The sequence below is a fragment of the Hydra vulgaris genome, chromosome 09, assembly GCF_038396675.1.
Source record: "Hydra vulgaris chromosome 09, alternate assembly HydraT2T_AEP".
Classification (NCBI taxonomy): Eukaryota; Metazoa; Cnidaria; class Hydrozoa; order Anthoathecata; family Hydridae; genus Hydra; species Hydra vulgaris.
In genome coordinates this window covers 60717501-60737452 of record NC_088928.1, presented here as the reverse complement: position 1 = coordinate 60737452, position 19952 = coordinate 60717501, and the positions used below count along the sequence as shown (strand labels likewise).

Below are 19952 nucleotides of genomic sequence, written 5' to 3'. Positions count from 1 at the left end.
AAGGAGAAACAAATAAAGAGGTTTCGAAAGTCTTTGATATTCCACCAAACACTCTTTCAACCTGGAAAAAGAATAAAGATAAAATCTTTGACGCTTTTTGTCAAGGAAGTTTGGCTAAAGGGGTAAAAGTTGATACGTATTATCAAGTCAACAAAGCTGTACTTAAATGGTTTAAACGAATGAGAGCTGATAATGTCCCAATCAGTGGTTTGCTGGTAAAAGAAAAAGCTTTATATTTTGCGAAAGGGTTAAGCTTCGAAAATTTTCAAGCTTCGGATGGATGGCTAGACAAATTTAAGAAAAAGTAAATTAATTTTATATTTTATTCTCTCCATTTTTTATGATTAATGACTTTACAATGTATGATTATTCTACAGCTTTTTCTTTAATTGCTTTAAAAAAATAAAGTAAATATTTTCCAGAATTTGGCATTCTGGAAACTTGCTAAGACCTCGAAGTTAAATTCAAACGTACGTATCGCACGTATAAGTTACGTCAAAGCAATTATAATTTTTTTTTTGTAGATATGGTATATCTTTCAAAACCATTTTGGAGAGACAAAGTCTGATAACAATCAGATGATCGTTCCATGGCTCAAAACCACACTGCCTTCAATTCTCTCTCGATACCCACTTGAAAATATATTTAATGCCGATTAATTCGGTCTTTTCTGCCAATGTTTGCCTGACAAAAGTTTACATTTAAAAAATGAAAAGTGCATAGGAGGCAAACGTAGTAAAGTTTGCCTGACTGGGATGGCTGCAGGTAATGTTAAAGGAGAAAGACTTTCAATGTTTGTAATTGGAAAATCGAAGTCTCCTAGTTGTTTTAAAGATGTGAAAAATATTTGTTGTTGCTATTGGACCCAACCAAAAATGTGGATGTTGGCAGAATTATTTGAGGAGTGGGTTAAAGAAATTGACCTAAAGTTTAGTTTTCAGAAAAGGAAAATTGCTTTAATTGTAGATAATTGTTCTGCCCATCCTAATGTGCAGAAACTTGATTGGGTGGAGCTTATCTTTTTTCTACCGAGTACAACTTCAATCATCCAACCTATAGATCAAGGAGTTATCCGATCTCTTAAAGCCAAATATCGCTCACTTGCAGTGAAAAAGCAAATTGCTGACTTAGAAAAAGAGAACAAGATGCTTAAGTTTTCTATCTTAACTGCTATGTTTATGCTAACAAAAGTATGGAATTCCATTCCAGATCAAACCTTTATAAATTGTTTCAAAAAATCAGGAATATTATTAGAAGCAGTGGAAAAGCATGTAAATGACGATCCTTTCTGTGGCTTAGATGTAGACAAGACTGTAATAGAAAACTTAAGAGATGATCTCAAATAGTTAAAAACAAAATTCGATGCAGATTTTAACCTCACGACCAACGAGTTAGTAGACATAGATTTCAATGTTTGCATTGCCAACAAATCATCAGATGAGGACATCATTGCAGAAGTTTCTGAGCATGATACTATTGAAACTGAAGAGGAATCCGATGATGAGTGCGTTTGTGTTTCTGACAATGCTACAAAACCAAGTCTGAACAAAGCGATGCATACTGTCACTGTACTCGAGAATTACAGTCTTTATTCTAACTTTGGAGATGATTTGATGAAGGCTCTTAAAGACATAAATTGTGTCATTGATATGGATTTAACCCCTTAAGGACCAGGCCCGAGATATCTCGGGTCATGCTATATGCTCCAAAAAGACCGAACCGGAGATAACTCTGGCGGTCACATATTTTATGTTTTATTATGTATTAACCCGAAATAATTCATGAAAATAATCTTATAACAATATTATTATATTAAATCAAGTAAGAATCAATCAAATTAATAATATTTAGATTTATAACTGACTTTTTATTTATTCTTAATATGTCAATATCTAAGTTCTAAGCATTAATAAAAAGTTGATTTTTTTGGTGCATTTATTTGAAAAAATATCGGTTCTTAAGGGGTTAAAAGCCTCAAAAAGACAATTTACAATTACTGACTTTTTTTTGAAAATGTAAAAGTTTAAATCACATAATATATATTGCATTTAGGCCTAAGAATCACTATTTGTTTATTTGTTTCATATCTATTTGTTACTTTGACCAGAATATTTAAAATAAAGTCAGCTTTCTATAATTCGAAAATCTCTCTAATCCAAACTTTTTTTTTTCCCCGTTGAATTCGAATTAGAGAGATTGTACTGTATATCGGTTCTTCATTATAACTCGATATATCGGTTTCTCATGAAAATCAGTCAACACAACGCATTAACATCTGCGATTTGTTAAACAAACGTGATGAAAATGATTCATTTTTAAAACGATTGATGACTGGTGATGAAAAATGGGTTGTTTACAACAATGTCAATTGGAAAAGATCATGGAGCAAGCCAGGTCAACCATCTCAAACAACATCAAAAGGTGATATTCATCAAAAGAAAGTTATGTTATCAGTTTGGTGGGATTACAAAGGAATTGTCTACTTTAAACTTTTACCACCCAACCAAACAATTCAGATGTCTACATTAAACAACTAACAAAATTGAACAATGCAGTTGAAGAAAAGCGGCCTGAATTGACAAATCAAAAAGCTGTTGTATTCCATCATGACAATGCAAGACCACACACATCTTTGGTCACTTGGCAAAAATTATTGGAGCTTGGTTGGGATGTTTTGCCACATCCACCATATAGTCCTGACCTTGGACCATCTGATTACTTTTTATTTCAATCTTTGCAAAACTGCTTGAATAGTAAAAATTTCAATAATGATGATGATGTCAAATCGTACCTGATTCAGTTTTTTGCTGAAAGTAACCAGAAGTTTTATGAATGCGGAATTATGATGCTGCCTGAAAGGTGGCAAAAGGTCATTGCTCAAAATGGGCAATACATTACAGAATAAAGTTATTTCGTTTCATGAAAAAATTGTCTTTTATTTTCTAAAAGTATTCGCAATTACTTAGTTGTCATCCCAATACCACACAAATTTAATAAATCAATTGTTAATGAGATATTAAGATATATACTATAGCATATATATATATATATATATATATATATATATATATATATATATATATATATATATATATATATATATATATATATATATATATATATATATTAATATATACACAGATAATACTCAGTACACTATCTAATAGTTCAAGTAATTACCTCATTACTATTAATAAACCCTAAGCCGTAACAAAGGGCTCCAAATTTGGCCTTGAAAATGCACACTAAAAGTACCAAAGAGACACCATTCATGCACAGCATGGCATTGTTAGTAGTCTGATATTTAACAGCTGTTGATGGAATCAGTCTCACTTAGAGCTACCACAGAGTTCGGGAAACCTGACTACCAGCTGGCCTCAGAACCATAAAACTGAGTTTTAGAGCTGTAGCCTTATTAGGAGATAATAGAATGAGTTGCATAGTCATAAAAACAGAGACACGAGCAAAACCCATGCAGTGAGTCAGGAAGATCCAGCATTCAGTATCCTAAACTGGAAACAAACTATTATAAATACATCTACGCCAGCCTAAGAGATGGATAATAGTTATAATAGTTTAGCAAGGATTAAAGAGAACTCTGGGGAACAAATTTTGAATTGGGGAAAAATTGGGGAAAGTATGAATATAATGGACATGTTGTCAGCAGCATATTTATATATATATATGTATGTATATATATATATATACATATATATATATATATATATATATATATATATATATATATATATATATATATATATATATATATATATATATATATATATATATATATATATATATATACATATATATATATATATATATATATATATATATATATATATATATATATATATATATATATATATATATATATATATATATATATATATACTATAGAGTGTAAAATAAACTTCATTATAATTATTTTTACCATAGTTTTTATCATTAGTTATAATTTTTAGTAAAGTTATCATATTATAGTTACTATTTTATCTAAGCGAGAGGTTCTGAGTTCGATCCTCACCACGTCCCTGGTAGTACCGCGCTCGACTTGTTTCTCCGCCCAGCGGCCTTGTTCGTCAAGGTTCGTGTTTCGGAGTTATAGAGTTGAGAGAGGGTTATAACCACAATTAAGTAGCCTCCTCGTCTGTAGTGGCCTCCTAAAAAAAAATTTGTAATGTTTTTTTATTCATATTCATATTATTATTATTTTTATTATTATTATCATTACTATTGTTGTTGTTATTATTATTATTATTATTATTATTATTATTATTATTATTATTATTATTATTATTATTATTATTATTATTGTATTATTATTATATTATTATTAATATTATCTTTATTTATTAATGCTTTATTTTCTTTTCTTTCCCTTTTTTTTTTTTTTCTTTGTATTTTATTTTAAATTCTTTCTATGTTTTATTTATAGGTTGTTTTTTTGTATCAGTTTTTTTTTTTCTTTCTTTAGGTGTCACTCCATTGACTAGTTTTTAACTATATGAGTGACACCTAACTTTATAAATGGGAGTTACTAATATATTATTGAAAAATTTTCATATTTTATATTTAAATTTTAAAATATATATATATACTATAGTGTATATATATGTATATATGTGTGTGTGTGTGTATATATATATATACGCTAACTCATTTTGCTTATCTTTATAGCATACAGCTTTTTCAGAAAAAGAAGAAAAAACCAAAGAATGATAAAAAAAAGACATATCATTGTATCTCTTACACATACCTGCCTGCTGACAAATGTGCTTCTTATGTAGCTTCTTGAGTACAGGCTGACATAGAATTTTTTTATTCCATGCCAGCCTGTATTCATGTATCTTTTTACTCCATGATTTTCCTTGCATTGTGCTGCTGTAATTTCCGATTGTAGCCATTACTTCTATATCTTTTGTCAAAACAATTCTTCAGAAAAAAGACGCCTGTTTTTACTATTTCTAGAAATCATTGTAAACAAGTTTTGTTTAATGCCAAAGCCCACCTAATTTTTTTTTTTAATAATCTTTACTTTAATAATAGTAAAGAAGTTTAAAAAAAAAAGAAGTGGTTCCAATTTCAAAAAACTCTCTGACCTCTGTAAATATCCTATAATTCGTTTTTTCTCTAGTATTAGTTTCTTCATATAAATTAATTTTTCATATAAATTAATTTATATAAAATCATTATTCCTAACAACAGTATTAAAGTCATTTCAGAAAGCCTACACTCTTCTTTGTTTCCAGTAACTTTAGGAGTATCGCAAGATTCTATCTTTGCTCCTGTATTGTTTCTTATCTACAATAATAATCTTCCTGACAATCTTACATTTAAAGTGGCTCTAATTGCTCACAACTCAACTTTAAACTCTTTTCTTGACAATTTGATCACTTAAAACAAAGACTTCAATCTGATCAAAGAATTTAAACTGAATCTTAAATCTTTAATCTCTCTTCTGTGACAGCTTGGGACAAGCAGTGGCTTGAAGATTTGAGCTCCAACAAAACTTAGTTGTTTACTGCTAACAACTATCGTTATGTTGTTGACATTATTAAATAAACAAATAATGACTCTCTAAATCTCAGACAAGATCAAAAAGTACATTGTAAGTTGGACCTGCTTTATCTGCCAAGTTTGAGCCACCCTCCCATTGTTGTAAGGTTGCATACCTTTATTTTTTCTACAAATACTATCATGATGGCTGCTCAAATGAACTATCATCTCTAGTTAGATCAACTAAAACTCATTCTTGCTTGGCTTCACATTCAACAAAGTTGCATTCATGTTACTGAAACTTTCTCTCCATGCTATAAAAATTTTTATTCATTTAGTTTATTTTCTCGCGCATCAACAAAATCTCAAAACTTCTTTACTCATACAACCTGTAATTTTTTAAGTCTTGGTTAACCCCTTCCTTTCTCTTTAGCCCTATCCTTTGTTTTCTAGAAACTCATAACTTAATAGTTGTTGCAACCTTGTAGGAAGTGAATTAATTATATATATATATATATATATATATATATATATATATATATATATATATATATATATACGCAAGGGTTGAATTAGGTCAGACATTGCTGCCCCTCGAACCATTTTCAAGACCCATAGAAGAGGGCAACGTATCATTATTCATTAATAGAGTAAAAATGAACAACAGTTATTTGCCCCCTTAAACAGGTCTCAAAGATAGTCTGGGGGGTCACAATGTCCAACACTTATTTCAATCCCTGCGCGTGTGTGTGTGTGTGTGTGTGTGTGTGTGTGTGTATGCCAGTATTTAATAAATAGTAAATGTATGCATAATTCTATAGTATATAAAGTATAAATATTTTTCTAGCCCCGCTATCATACCCTGCTAACTCATATTTTTTCTGGGGCCAGGTTTGTAAAAACTCCCATTTTTAGCAGAGGCGGGGACCCCAGTCATTTACTAGTTATATAATGTATGATTTCACCAATGTATCTACCATTACAGCATTGGATTAATGGAACAAAAATAATGTTTTGCCAATCATAAGCAATCTTTTAAAAATAAAAAATATTCCAGATTTTCGAAAAAAATTCTTTTTGTGATGTAGCAAGCCATACAAGCAACTTTTATGGATATTTTTCTTTGAAACTGTCTTTAACATTATTCTGCCTGGAAATGAGGCTTTCTATACAGACAACTTGAATAAGACACTGAATGGGTCAATTCAGCATGGGTCAATGTAAAGTTTGATTCATCATCAATTAAAAAATCACAATTTCCATAATGTTGTAAAATTTGTCTACATTTGGGTTGAGCTAGCTTTTTTTGTTGTTCAGTTCAAAGTTCAGTTTTAATTTTTTTTTTTTTTTATATACTTGATGTTAGTATGCATTTTTAACAACTTGTTAACATACGGTTGAGAGCATCTAAATTTTCTAGCGGTTACTCTTTGAGATTGTCCTGATATGTGATTGAGCATATTTTTTAGTTTTCTGTTACTTATTGTTGTTATTTTTACCATTGTCAATTTTTCTTTTTAATGTACCATTTTCTTTTACTTGCTCAATCCAATGATATATACTATGTTTTGAGGCTAAAGGTCTGATGAAACGCTTTGCAATTTCATTTGATTCTATTTCAGGATTCTGAACAATGAATTTGTACAAGTTATTTTTTATAAAAACTTGATAAAAAATAAATATATATATATATATATAAAATTGTTTAGTCAACAAAAAATTTTAACAAATATGAGTTAATGTTTCAGGTAACAAAAGAAAAACTATTCAAACTAAGATGTAGAATATATTTATTAGTTAAATTTTGACAAATATTTCAAAAAAAAAACTTTTTTTTCTCTAACACAGTAACTGTGTTAGAGAAAAAAATTTTAAATATTTGTCAAAATTTAACTAATAAAAATATTTTACTTATCTTAGTTTGAATAGTTTTTCTTTTGTTACCTGGAACATTTACTATATTATTATTATTATTATATATATATATATATATATATATATATATATATATATATATATATATATATATATATATATATATATATATATATATATATATATCTGTGTGTGTGTGTGTGTGTGTGTGTGTGTGTGTGTGTGTGTGTGTGTGTATATATATGTATGTATTCATGTATGTGCATATATACATATATGTGTATATATATTTGAAAAAAATTTTTTTATTTGTTTCAGTGACTTTTTTAAGCTTCAACTATTTTGTCAACAAAGATTTGTAACTGTGTCACCTTATTTATACATTGAAGATTTACCGCTATTGTATAAGTAATTTTATTTATATTTTACTTATTTTAAGATTTCTTATCTGTTTATTATCAAAAAATTTGAAAGTTAAGAATTAATTATAGATTTAAAAATGCTTTTACATATTTTAAGAAAAAGTATATAAAAAGTAAATATTTTTAATGATTATTTTAAATCTTTATTTACTCTTATAAATTTTAATAATTTTTTTTTAATTTATATTTAGTTTTGCTTTTTTTGCTTATATAGAATAAAACAGAAGGAATGAGAGAATGTAAAATAAAACAGAAAACAGAATGGAAAATGTGAGAATGTAAAATAAAACAGAAAACAGAATGTAAAATAAAACAGAAAACAGAATGGAAAATGTGAGAATGGAAAATAAAACAGAAAACAGAATGGAAAATGTGAGAATGGAAAATAAAACAGAAAACAGAATGGAAAATGTGAGAATGGAAAATAAAACAGAAAACAGATTGGAAAATGTGAGAATGGAAAATAAAACAGAAAACAGAATGGAAAATGTGAGAATGGAAAATAAAACAGAAAACAGAATGGAAAATGTGAGAATGAAAAATAAAACAGAAAACAGAATGGAAAATGTGAGAATGGAAAATAAAACAGAAAACAGAATGGAAAATGTGAGAATGGAAAATAAAACAGAAAACAGAATGGAAAATGTGAGAATGTAAAATAAAACAGAAAACAGAATGGAAAATGTGAGAATGGAAAATAAAACAGAAAACAGAATGGAAAATAAAACAGAAAACAGAATGGAAAATGTGAGAATGGAAAATAAAACAGAAAACAGAATGGAAAATGTGAGAATGGAAAATAAAACAGAAAACAGAATGGAAAATGTGAGAATGGAAAATAAAACAGAAAACAGAATGGAAAATGCGAGAATGGAAAATAAAACAGAAAACAGAATGGAAAATGTGAGAATGGAAAATAAAACAGAAAACAGAATGAGAATAAATATGTAGAATAAAACAGAAAAAAGAAAAATTTAATAAAATTAAAAGTTATGATAATGTTAATTCTTTTGTTTATTTAGTTAATTATCAAATAAACATTTTGCATACATTCTAAGATCATGTTGTAAAGCGTTTTTTTCTGAAAAAGACAAAAAATTTAATAAATAAAGAATTTTTTTGATAAGTTGGTAAGTTTTCAGCTGCGTGAAAAAAAAAAATTTCTTTTTGAATATGGATATTAAACTCGTAGAAGTGAACTTTGCTATCAGTGAATTTAAAATGAATCCTTACTTTTTATGCGTGTCAACTTTTTTCAAAATTAAGTTTTCTGGTTAAAATTTAAAAACAGAATCAAACTATAAGATTGAATGAACTGTTAACTTAGTAAGTGGCGCTTGTTACCAATTAAGTGACCCTTATTTGCACCAAAACCAATATCTTGTTAATTAGTTTATCTGCATATTCAGGCATCATTCTGCAGCCACTATATATTGGTGTTTATTGCCATATCAAAAAATGATTTAAAAATCAAGCTTTTACTGGACTTAAAAATATAAGTTACTAAGTGAAAGTTACAAATTGAGAGTACATTTGAAACACCATTCTCAACCTAAATATCTATCATCTTAACTACCAGAATCTATGCCAGTACCAGCACCAATAACTACACTATTTCAGCCACTGCCTTCTGAATCTAAACCAACAACATCTAGCATACATAGTATAGCATCAGCTCTAAAGTAAACTTTAGTATCATCTTGCATGCAACCAACTTGCATGCAACCAACTTGCAATATTGTAGTAACTCCAGCTTTTCAAAATAAAATTTAAAAAGAAGGTAAAAACTATTGCCATTGACCTTTCAATTTTGTTTCTCATTCAATATATTTACACAAAAAATTAAATAATTTAGGCTTACAAAAGTTCAAAGACAAGTGCCTCAATAAACATGAAATGCTCAAGAGACTAAAAGATGCCGACAGTAAAAAAGCTGCCAAGTAAGCTAGCAACATATCCAAAACTTTGATGACGAGCGCTAAATAAGTCAAGTGAAAACAGCAACAGAAGCAAACCAAGTCAGGTGTCATAAAAGTGTCATAAAATTTTGGGTGAAGTGAAAATGCATGGTTTAGTTATGTTAAACATGCATACCAAAGTCATATGTAAAAGGCATCAAGTTTTATTGCACCAAAAAGCACTACACAAGTGACAAATTAACCTCCAATAACTCAATAACTCAATACCAAACCTCCAAAATCTTCAATAACTCAATATCATCTCAAGAATAAGTTTTTTTTTATATTTCATTTTCTCCAAATGTAAAGTTAAAATGATTTTTTTTTTAAATAAATAAAGTTTCTTAAAATAGTTAAAAAATATACATATATTTTTTATTTAAATGTAGCTCAAAGTTTTCTACAACCTAAAAAAATCCTAAAACTTTTTACTTTTCAAAAAAAAAAAAAATTTAAAACTATTTCTTTTGACTTTCATTTGGCATTTTGACATAATATTACTCATACAACCTACAACTTCTTAAGTCTTCAGTTTCCATATTTTTTAACCCTATCTTTTGTCTTTTAGTAACTCATAACTCATTAGTATATATATATATATATATATATATATATATATATATATATATATATATATATATATATATATATATATTTATATATATATATATATATATATAGTATAAAAACATAGCAGTTATCTTTCTGTGAATATTTTTGTTTTCCGAGATAAACTCAAAAACTATGTTGCATAGATAAAAAGTTAAAAAACTGAACTAAATCACCTTTGTTTGATCTAAAAGGGATCTTAGCAAAAAATTTAATAATAAAGTGATATAATAGTGATATAAAAATATTTAAACAAAAAAACCTAATTCAATTTGTTTGATATTTATTAACATCAAATTAACATGTACAACTTGATTTGATATTGCAAAATATCATTAATTAAATGAATTAAATTAGGTTTAATAATTCATTTAAATTATTATTTTTTAATTAAATTATTTCTTTTACTTTTGCAACTTTTGTTTTTACAATAATAAAATTAGCGTTATATATTTTATTTAAATTTGTAAACACATATTGCATAATTATATTTTATATATAGCCAGGCTACATGCTCAGGTAGTAGCTGTGTTATAGCAGGCTACATGCTTAGGTAGTCGATATTTTGTGGGATACGAAGAATGAGATAGCTCTGTAGCAAGCCATGTAGTAGATATATGACATTTTATGTAGTAGTTATATTATAGGTTATGTATTAGTATGTTTTATAATATTTACCCTGGTTACTAACATTGTTTTTTATCATAATATGTTTCTTTTTTATTTGCCATTTGTTACGTGATGCAAATGAAAAAATATTTCTGCTATGAATTATCCAGATCTCTTGTTATTAACTGCTCCAATCCCTTAATACTGTTAATACCATGTGACTATGCAAGCTGATTTAGCTAAAATGATAATTATTGTGATAAGAAGGAGTCTTGTACTGAAGAGTTTGATTATGAGGTATTAGAAAAAATTCCTCATTTTCCAAATCAAAAAGAAGTAGATGATTCAGTTAGGAATATTGTTCTAACCAAGTTCAATGCAAATTTGTTCATCTCCTTCATCTCCTGAATGATGCATTGAACTTGGTTAAGTAGGAAGAAAGGCTTAAAAGTCAGAGAAAACCATGTAAACCTTTTTTGACCTTCTTTGCTCTTTGAGATAGTTTATGCTTTTTGTTATGCTTGAGCTGTAATACACAAACATAGTTTAGGTGCCATTTTAACCCACAAACTACCAGCTTTTTAAATAGAGCTTTACCAAAAGTTTAAAGGCTATTTTTCTACACAATGGAAATGAGTAACACTACTCCTAGCTCATTAAGTCTGTCTCAAAGAAAATTAACATAAATGCTTCAAAATACAAAATTATAGCAGGTTTTTAGATATTTGTTTTCTTGCTTGGTTTCCAGGTAGAATTTTTCGAATTCCAGTATTTTCCTGAGCTTTCAGGATATGATACAACAGGTAATTATTTATTAAGATTTTTATATATAATATATTATTTTCACAAACACAGTTATCCATAAAAAGATTCGGAATAAAAATTTTCAAAACAGTTTCTTTCTTTGTTGAAACAAAGCCATGCATTGCATTTTTTACAGCTAATAAATGAAAGTCCTGACTTAAAGGGAAATCACCTCTGTCTCTTTTCATTGTAGCATGGCATATGATCAAAGCCTTTCTTATTTGTTTGACAGATTTCCTTGAAACTGCGCAGCCTTTTTCGGAGGTTGTGCAATAATATCTAAGCATGGTCTTCCACGAGATAATATTACTTTGATCAAACTCTCAGCAACTTCTGCGATAAAGTATTTTAATTGCATAAATTTAGCATTGAGTCTACAAATCTTCAAATCATGCCAATACAAAAACCATGCATTAACAACAGCAATTTGAATCATATGAATCCAAATATATATATGCTATTGTTATGTTCTTAATCTTGGTTTGTACAAAGCACACATCATATCCAACTTATCTATGCCACCCGTGTATTGGTTATATACATGAACAATGTTGGACTCCTTTACATCAATCTTTTTTTTCAACGAGCGGTCATATCTGAAAGCAGTGTGAAGTGGTTCAATGCTTACATTTGAAGAAACTAAATTAACTGATTTGTTATCATACCAACGAACAGCAACCACATTTGATTCTTCTTCAACTCAAAAATCAAAGGCTTCTTTACCTTGTTTTTTTAAATCCTTTTCAAGCAACAACAGGCATTTTTTCATTTGTTTATCTCTAATTGTTCCAACATTATAGATATTATGCTTCTTCAATTCAACAATAAGGGGCAAGTTTGTGAAGTATTGTTAGCAAAGACTTTGAGGTTGTGTTTGTCAAGAGGTGAAGAAGTCATATTATTTCCTAGATCTGCACTGAAGCCTAAAATTGTATCAGAATTTTTTTTTGACTTCCCTTGATAAGTATCAAAGTCATACAAAAAGCCTGAAATACTACTTCAACCCCAAAGCTTGAATCTCAACTTTTAGGGCTTTTTTGGCAAGTACTGATGCAAAAGAGACTTTCCTTTAAAAGGATCCGTTATCTCATAAACAGCATGGAACTCTTCTGGTGAAATATTTTGAAAGTTTTGGCATAGCTCTGTTATCAATGTTAGTAATTTCCATACACGGTCATTTGCTTTTTCTTCCAAGTTGTTTACAAAAATAATATTTTGAAGAATAGTTTCAAATTTGTTTCATCTCATTATAGAAAAAACTCCATCATAGGTTATAAATGTTTCCCAATATGATCTTTGACTTGGGAGTTTTACCAAACCCATTCTGAGATAAGCACTTATAAACTTCTCAATATTCATTTTTGATATGTTTTTTAGTGAACTTTTTGGTTGCATGATATAAATATTGCTTTCATTTGTGATGCTGTTTAACATCACTAACAACTTGAAATATTTAAAGGGTGTTGTTTCCACATCTGGTGTTAGTCTTACTTTAGGCTCCTTGAAGGTTATGTCATCAAGGGGTTTAAAGTTCTTACTTTTCTGACTGTAAATAATTGGTTTATTATTGGTGTTAATAGTTGTCTCTTTAAGATTCTCAGATTATCTTGAGGCTATATTTGCTAAAGGCTCATTGTCACTGGTTGGTTCACATTTATTCTCACTTTCTTCTTCAATAGCAGTGTTGACTGCATCATTTTCAATATTAAACTCATTATCACTTTCATCTGTGTCCTGAAAATCACTCTCCCCGTCAAATACATAGTTTAAAAAAAAAACACGAATAAAAAAAAATTTAAAAAAAGTTCGAATTAATTGAAGAGATTAGTTAAAAAGGGCAGAATAAATGGTTTGACTTAACAAAGTTCGAGTTAACCAAGGTTCAATTTAACTGGAGAATTTTAAATGTAATCAATAAGACTATTTCAAGAGACCAAGTGATGCAGTTCAACATAACAAAAGTTATCTCAAACTGTGTCACTTGTCAATCACACAAAAAAGTTTGAGTTAACCTGTGTTCAACTTACCAGTATTTTTTTGTGCAATATTAAAAAAGCTAGAAAAGTATATTCAAAAGTTTGGAGTACTAAGAAAAACACTTAACTAGAAAGAAAACTTCAGAACTAGTTAAAATGCGTTACACTAAGTACTTAAAATGATTAAAATTTTATAATTGTAAAAATATTCATTTTAAGTTGTTTTTTTTTTTTTTAAATGTTTTAGATCAAACACAATGGGTGTGCGTTGTTTTATTTATTTTTTTTATATTTTATTTTTTAGATCAAACACAATGGATGTGCATTATTTGGAATTTCTCCTTGAGCCTTTCATTAAATTAAAGTAAGAGTTTATGAATGTAGTTTTATAAGGCAAGCAATATTTAAAAAAATATTAACTCATTTATAGTATTATTTATATTTTAGTATAATTACATCATTTTTATTATTATTTAGTTCATCATTTCTAGTATCATCTTATCAAATTTTTATGAATTTAATTATGAATCATGTTTCTAATTGGAGCAGCGAATTAAAGCTAATTGTTTATGCATTATAGCAAAAAAATATTTATAATTTTTTATCTTTAATTAAAAATATTTTTTTGCCTTAAAACTTCTCTAATATTTATAAAAATTTGCCAAAAATTTTCTTTGGCTATTTAATAACTGTTATTATTAGAATTTATTTTTTTAACCATTTAAGAAAGATTTTTCATGGGTGTCTAAATTATATCCTAAGTTAACCGGTTTTTGGCTAACTTTGCACAGCCTTATAAAATTTGAAAAAACTTTACCGTTTATATGAATTTTGCTATTTAAACTCTTTTCATAATACTGTTTAAAAGAGATTTTAACAAGAGTTTAAAGAAGCATAAAAATAAAAAATCAGATTTACTATTGTTTTGGTCAATAAAAAATTTAACATGATATAAGAAACAGCCACATTAAAAACTAAAAACACAAAATTTCTTTTAATGCATATATCTTTAAAATAAAAAATAAAAGCTAAATAAACAAACTTAATGAGAAATGAAAGTCTAATAGAAGTACTTTGTAAAATTCTTTAGTTTAGGTTATTTTTTGAGGCTCCTTGATGTGAAACAAATATTGTCCCATTCATAAAAATTTTCTTGTGTATCAGACAAGCATTTAATATTTTTTCATTGGCTTCACATAAGCACTGTTTTCCTTGACATTTGTAATTTATCCAGGAAAAAGTTCACCTTTCAAATTTTCTGAGCTTGATTTCTCATTCTTATTCTTTTTGTTGACAAGTTTATTTTCAATGCTACTCAATGATTTGGAGCTAGAGCTGTGATCATGGCACTCTTTCGGATCTTCTTCAGATTGAACTTTTGACTTAATGCTCTTCGTGTTTTTATTCAGTTTTTTTTTTCTTTGCAAGCTTTGAGCCAATATCAAGACTGTTATCAAATTTTTCTAATTCTTCTGTGCCAACACTTTTCCCTGCAGAATCAGAAAACTTTTATTTTTTATTTTTTAGTTTCTGAAGACTGTAAGGATTTATATTTTTCTTGTAAAAAAAATCTTTAAGCTGTCTTCTAAAAATTCTTTATCGTACGATTCTCTCTCTCTCTCTAAATTGTGTGATAAGTTGATTGACATTTACTGGATGAATAACCACATTTTCTAAAACCTGATTTTAAGTTGTTAGCCTGATTTGGTTCTAAAGCAATCAATAATTTGTTTAAAAGTTCTGGAAAATATTGTTTTTCAAGAGATGTTTTTGTGCAGCCAGCAGGAGAATCTTTGTACTCTGTAATAATTCTAAACCAAGCTGTTTTTAAAGGTTTAAAGAAAGCCACATCTAGAGGTTGCCACATCTAAGTGGAAGGCAAACAAATAGTATTTCATTTTTTTCAAAGTCATTAATTACTTTTGGAGAGATATGAGAGGATAAGTTATCGCCTAACAAAATTATAACTCCTGATTTTTTTAAAGAAGGTAAAACATGGAAAAAAACTACTCTTCAAAAGCTGCTCTGTCAAGCTAACCACTTTAAGTGCTGAAGTATCTAACTCCTTTAGGACCTCATACACACCAAGTTGACCACAGGTTTACAGCTTTATAAATAACAAAAGGTGGTAGAACTTCACCTGCAGCATTACCTGATATCATAATAGAAATATTTGTCTTAGAAGTGTTTCTTATACCTTCTGGGTATTTATTATCTCTCTTTACCAAGCATTTTTTCAAGCCTGGATCATCAGTCAAATTTGTTTCATCGTATTTATATATGTTGCTTGGAGGTACATTATGTACAGTTTTTGATATATAATCTAATCTGAATATAAAAGCTGAATCCTAATCCTTTAAAATTTCTTTATTAATTATTGCTCGAGATTTTTTTAAGTTTGCCACAAATTTACTTGTAAGTTGTGGATGTCTTTGTAAAAATGAGTTAACTAAATCAGGCCCAGGAAAAATTTTAGACTCTTCTATTTTTTTTCCTGAACTAATTAGATAATTATTCATATGATGTAAATCTTCTTTACCGATTGGAAATCCAAAATCACTCAATTGAATGGTACACTTCACAAAACCAGCCTCTTTCAATTTTCAAAAAAATGTATGGTTTACCAGGTTTTCAAGTTGTGTTTTCCTTTTAATTTGTCACAAGTCGTTTTTGATTGATGCCATATTTAGCAGCAGCTTGCTTTCGTGTCAGCTTTTTACTTTTTACCTCTTCAAGACATTTGGATAGGTCATTATTTGTATAGTCTTTATATTTTCTGGCTTTGTAACAACTTGACATCTGGAAAAAACATGAATGTTATTTTTGAATAAGCAAAAAAAGTTAATAAAAACAATAAAAATATATGTAGTAACTATATATAAAATTTATTTCAAGTTTTAAAAAGGATTGTTTTTAGATGATTAAAGACAGTTGTAGTTATTTTGCACATTGTGCAAAGTTATCCCAATTTAGTCCAAAATAGTAATTTATTTACAAAATTTAGTAATTTTTCTTTATCTATACTGACAATCGCATTAAAACATAAAATAATTCAAATTAACATTATGATGAGCATGTTATGCCGTTTACTTACTTTAAATTTTTTACGGTAATTGGAGGGGACAGAATGTTTACAGATGCCATTTTCCAGCAGGCACAAACAAGATTCAGCCAAGCATTATTAACAAAATTTAACAGACTTCTGGGGGGCACTTTTGTAAGATTATGACTGGAATGTTGTCTGAACCACAAGTCATAGAAGAGTTTAATTGATACACTGCTTTAGCAATGGAAGCTGGAGTGATCTGAATGTCCAACATTGAGGAGGGTCTAATTCTGATCTGCTTAACAGATAAAAGGTGCAAAAAATTATTTCCGTGACTTTTTTCTATGTTTAAAGAAAATTACTTGTTTAGAAAGAAATCGCTTTTTGTTATTCAGTAAGATTTCAATGATGCTCTCATTGACAATACTTTACATCACATATATTGTTTATTAGCTCTAATTTCAAAAACAAGTTTTTTTTTTTCATGTCATCTCCTCATTTATGTGCATAAGAGACAACTTCTAAAAACTTCTAAAAAAAAAAATCCTAAAATAACTAATAGAGCTAAAACCCTACTTTATTATTACAACTTTGTATGTATGAATGTATGTGTGTATGTATGTATGTATGTATGTATGTATGTATGTATGTATGTATGTATGTATGTATGTATGTATACTTAAGTATTTATGTATATCTGTGAGCACTTGACTATAAATATATGTTAATGTTTGATATATTTTAAGTTTGATATACTTAAAAACCACAAACAAAATAAAACTAAACAATGTTTTAATGTTAGTTTTAATTTTTATGTATAGATGTGTACACATCAATCTTGGAAGTTTGCAAAGTTTTAAATTAGTAAAGGATTTCCATGATTTTTGTAATGAAAGAAACATTTTTTTACACATAACTGCAGAAATGATTGACTTTCAATTTGACCATATACCTGTGATGTTAAATGGAGTTAGCTGTTCTATTGATATTGTAGGTGCTTTTATCAATTTTTTATTTTTATTTTTTTAACTTAAGTAATTAAAAGATAAAAATGAAATATTTTTATAGACTGCAGAAGATATGAAGCAAATCAACAATTTCAGGTAGAGTGTAAATCTAGTTTTTGAGTGTGATTGCATTGTTATATGCAAAATTTTGGTTTGTTATAAATAAATGTTAAAAAAAATAAATGTTTATAATTTAAAAAATTGAGACACAAAAACCTTCTTTTTTTTTTCATCAGTTATAAATTTAATACTTAACTTTTTTAATGCATTTAAAAATAATGTTGAACAAAACAAAATTTAATAAAAATAAAGAGAAAATAAAATAATCATGGCAACAATAGTAAACATCATTATTACCTTCAAAAATGAATAACAAAAAATAAATCTCATTAGTAATTTGCCTTAAAAATGGTTTTGGTTAAGAAGTTTAAAAAGTCACATTTATATACATATAAATTTTTTCTTTTCCTTTTTTCTTTACAGAATGCAACATAGTTTGACAATTAATGAAGACTCATTGAACATGTAGGTTTTTTCTATATAAGCTTTTATTAAAAAGCATGGGCTGTTTAGCAATATTTTGTTTTTTATTATTGGTAGGCTATTTCCAAATACCTTATCATTATTACTGAAAACACAACATTTGCTTAACAAGCACTCCTCTGATCATATTGGAACTTTTGTAAAGTTATCAGTAAAGAATCAAAAAATATGCAGTTTGACTACATGCCTTCCTCCTTTGCTGATGATTACATCTCTCTCTTGGAACATTCCAACATCTGACATTGTGAGTCATTGAAAATACAATTTTTTTTATATATAAAGAAAAAAATTTATTTCTATCAAGTTATTTATTTTAAAAGTGAAGAGTACTTATCCAGTGTGATTGATAACCTTATTTTTAGAGTGAAGAATACTTGTCCAGTGTTATTGATAACCTTATATATGATGACAATACTGATGGTATTGGTCAGTTATATATGTTGATAGGGAAGAGTTTTCCGATATTTAAGAACTTTGCAAAACCCAAATCATTAATTGATGAGTTTTTAGAGACAAATGTTATAAGTTGTAATCATTTTGATGCTGATAGTTTGCAGGTATGTTTCGTATTTAAAGGTTTAACAACTATTATGTGTATTTATTATGTAATTGTGTTGTCTACTGTGAAAATCCACAATAAAAAACTTGTTTAATAAGAAATCTACGTTTAATCTACGTTAAATCTTTGTTTAATAAGAAATCTATGTACTTCTACTAATAAAATGGTCTATAATAAAAAATCATTATGAAAAATGGTTTTTGTAATATATTTATTTGGTTGTTTTTTTTTGTGGTCCTGAAAAACTTATTTGAAAAACTACTCTTATTACAAGTTATGATATAAAAAATCAAAAGCTTTGTTCTATCTGTTTATTAATGTGACCAGTTACCAATTTGGTCCACAAATTTATTTTATTTTAAGTGTTTTTTTTTTTTAATATTCTTACAAATAAGTGGAGTTTACTCCACTTATTTGTAAGGATATTTAAAAAAATCAGGTTTCATTTATTAAAGTTGCTTATTATGCTGTATTTTCTGTTATTTTCTGTTATGTATCTAATAAAGTTGTTAATTTATGAAGTGGTGGTGCAGTGGTAGTAGTGGTGCAGTGGTAGACTTGCTTTGTAAGCAAGAAGCTTTGAGTTTGATTTCCACCTTGTTCCTGGTAGTACAGCACTTAACTTGCTTTGTAGCGGCTTGTTAGGGCTAACTTGTTTGTCAAAGCTTGTGTTGTTAAAGGAATTAAGAAAAGGAAAACTCCTAGTAGTTTTCTTGACTGTAGTGGTCTTCTCGGCCTTGTGGAGGTAAATATAGTAAAAAAAATATTTATAAATTAAAGAATAGGTAAGTTTAGAGGTTATTCAATCAGAGAGAAGTTATTTAATTTAATCAATTTACTACAACTTAATTATAACATAATTAATATAAATATTTAAATAAGTTCAAATTTTAAATTTTTAGTAGTTGTAACTCTAAGTAACTCTATTAAGCAACTTTTAATGTTCTATCTCTATAGTGATGTAACTCTATAATACTTAATTTTGTATCTTTTAATGTTCTATCTCTATATAGTGTTATTACTGAATGTAATAACACTATAT

At 27.7% G+C, this 19952-nt stretch overlaps 1 protein-coding gene across 1 annotated transcript in view; it reads left to right on the top strand.

Annotated features, from left to right (window-relative positions):
• Positions 1-19952, top strand: part of LOC100210082 (uncharacterized) — a 63966-nt gene that overhangs the window by 39812 nt on the left and 4202 nt on the right. The window contains exons 15-21 of the mRNA XM_065806244.1: positions 7696-7785; positions 14060-14119; positions 17623-17791; positions 17870-17904; positions 18292-18333; positions 18409-18595; positions 18714-18908. Of these exons, the coding sequence (XP_065662316.1) occupies positions 7696-7785; positions 14060-14119; positions 17623-17791; positions 17870-17904; positions 18292-18333; positions 18409-18595; positions 18714-18908 (778 nt within the window). The remainder of the gene's footprint in view (positions 1-7695; positions 7786-14059; positions 14120-17622; positions 17792-17869; positions 17905-18291; positions 18334-18408; positions 18596-18713; positions 18909-19952) is intronic.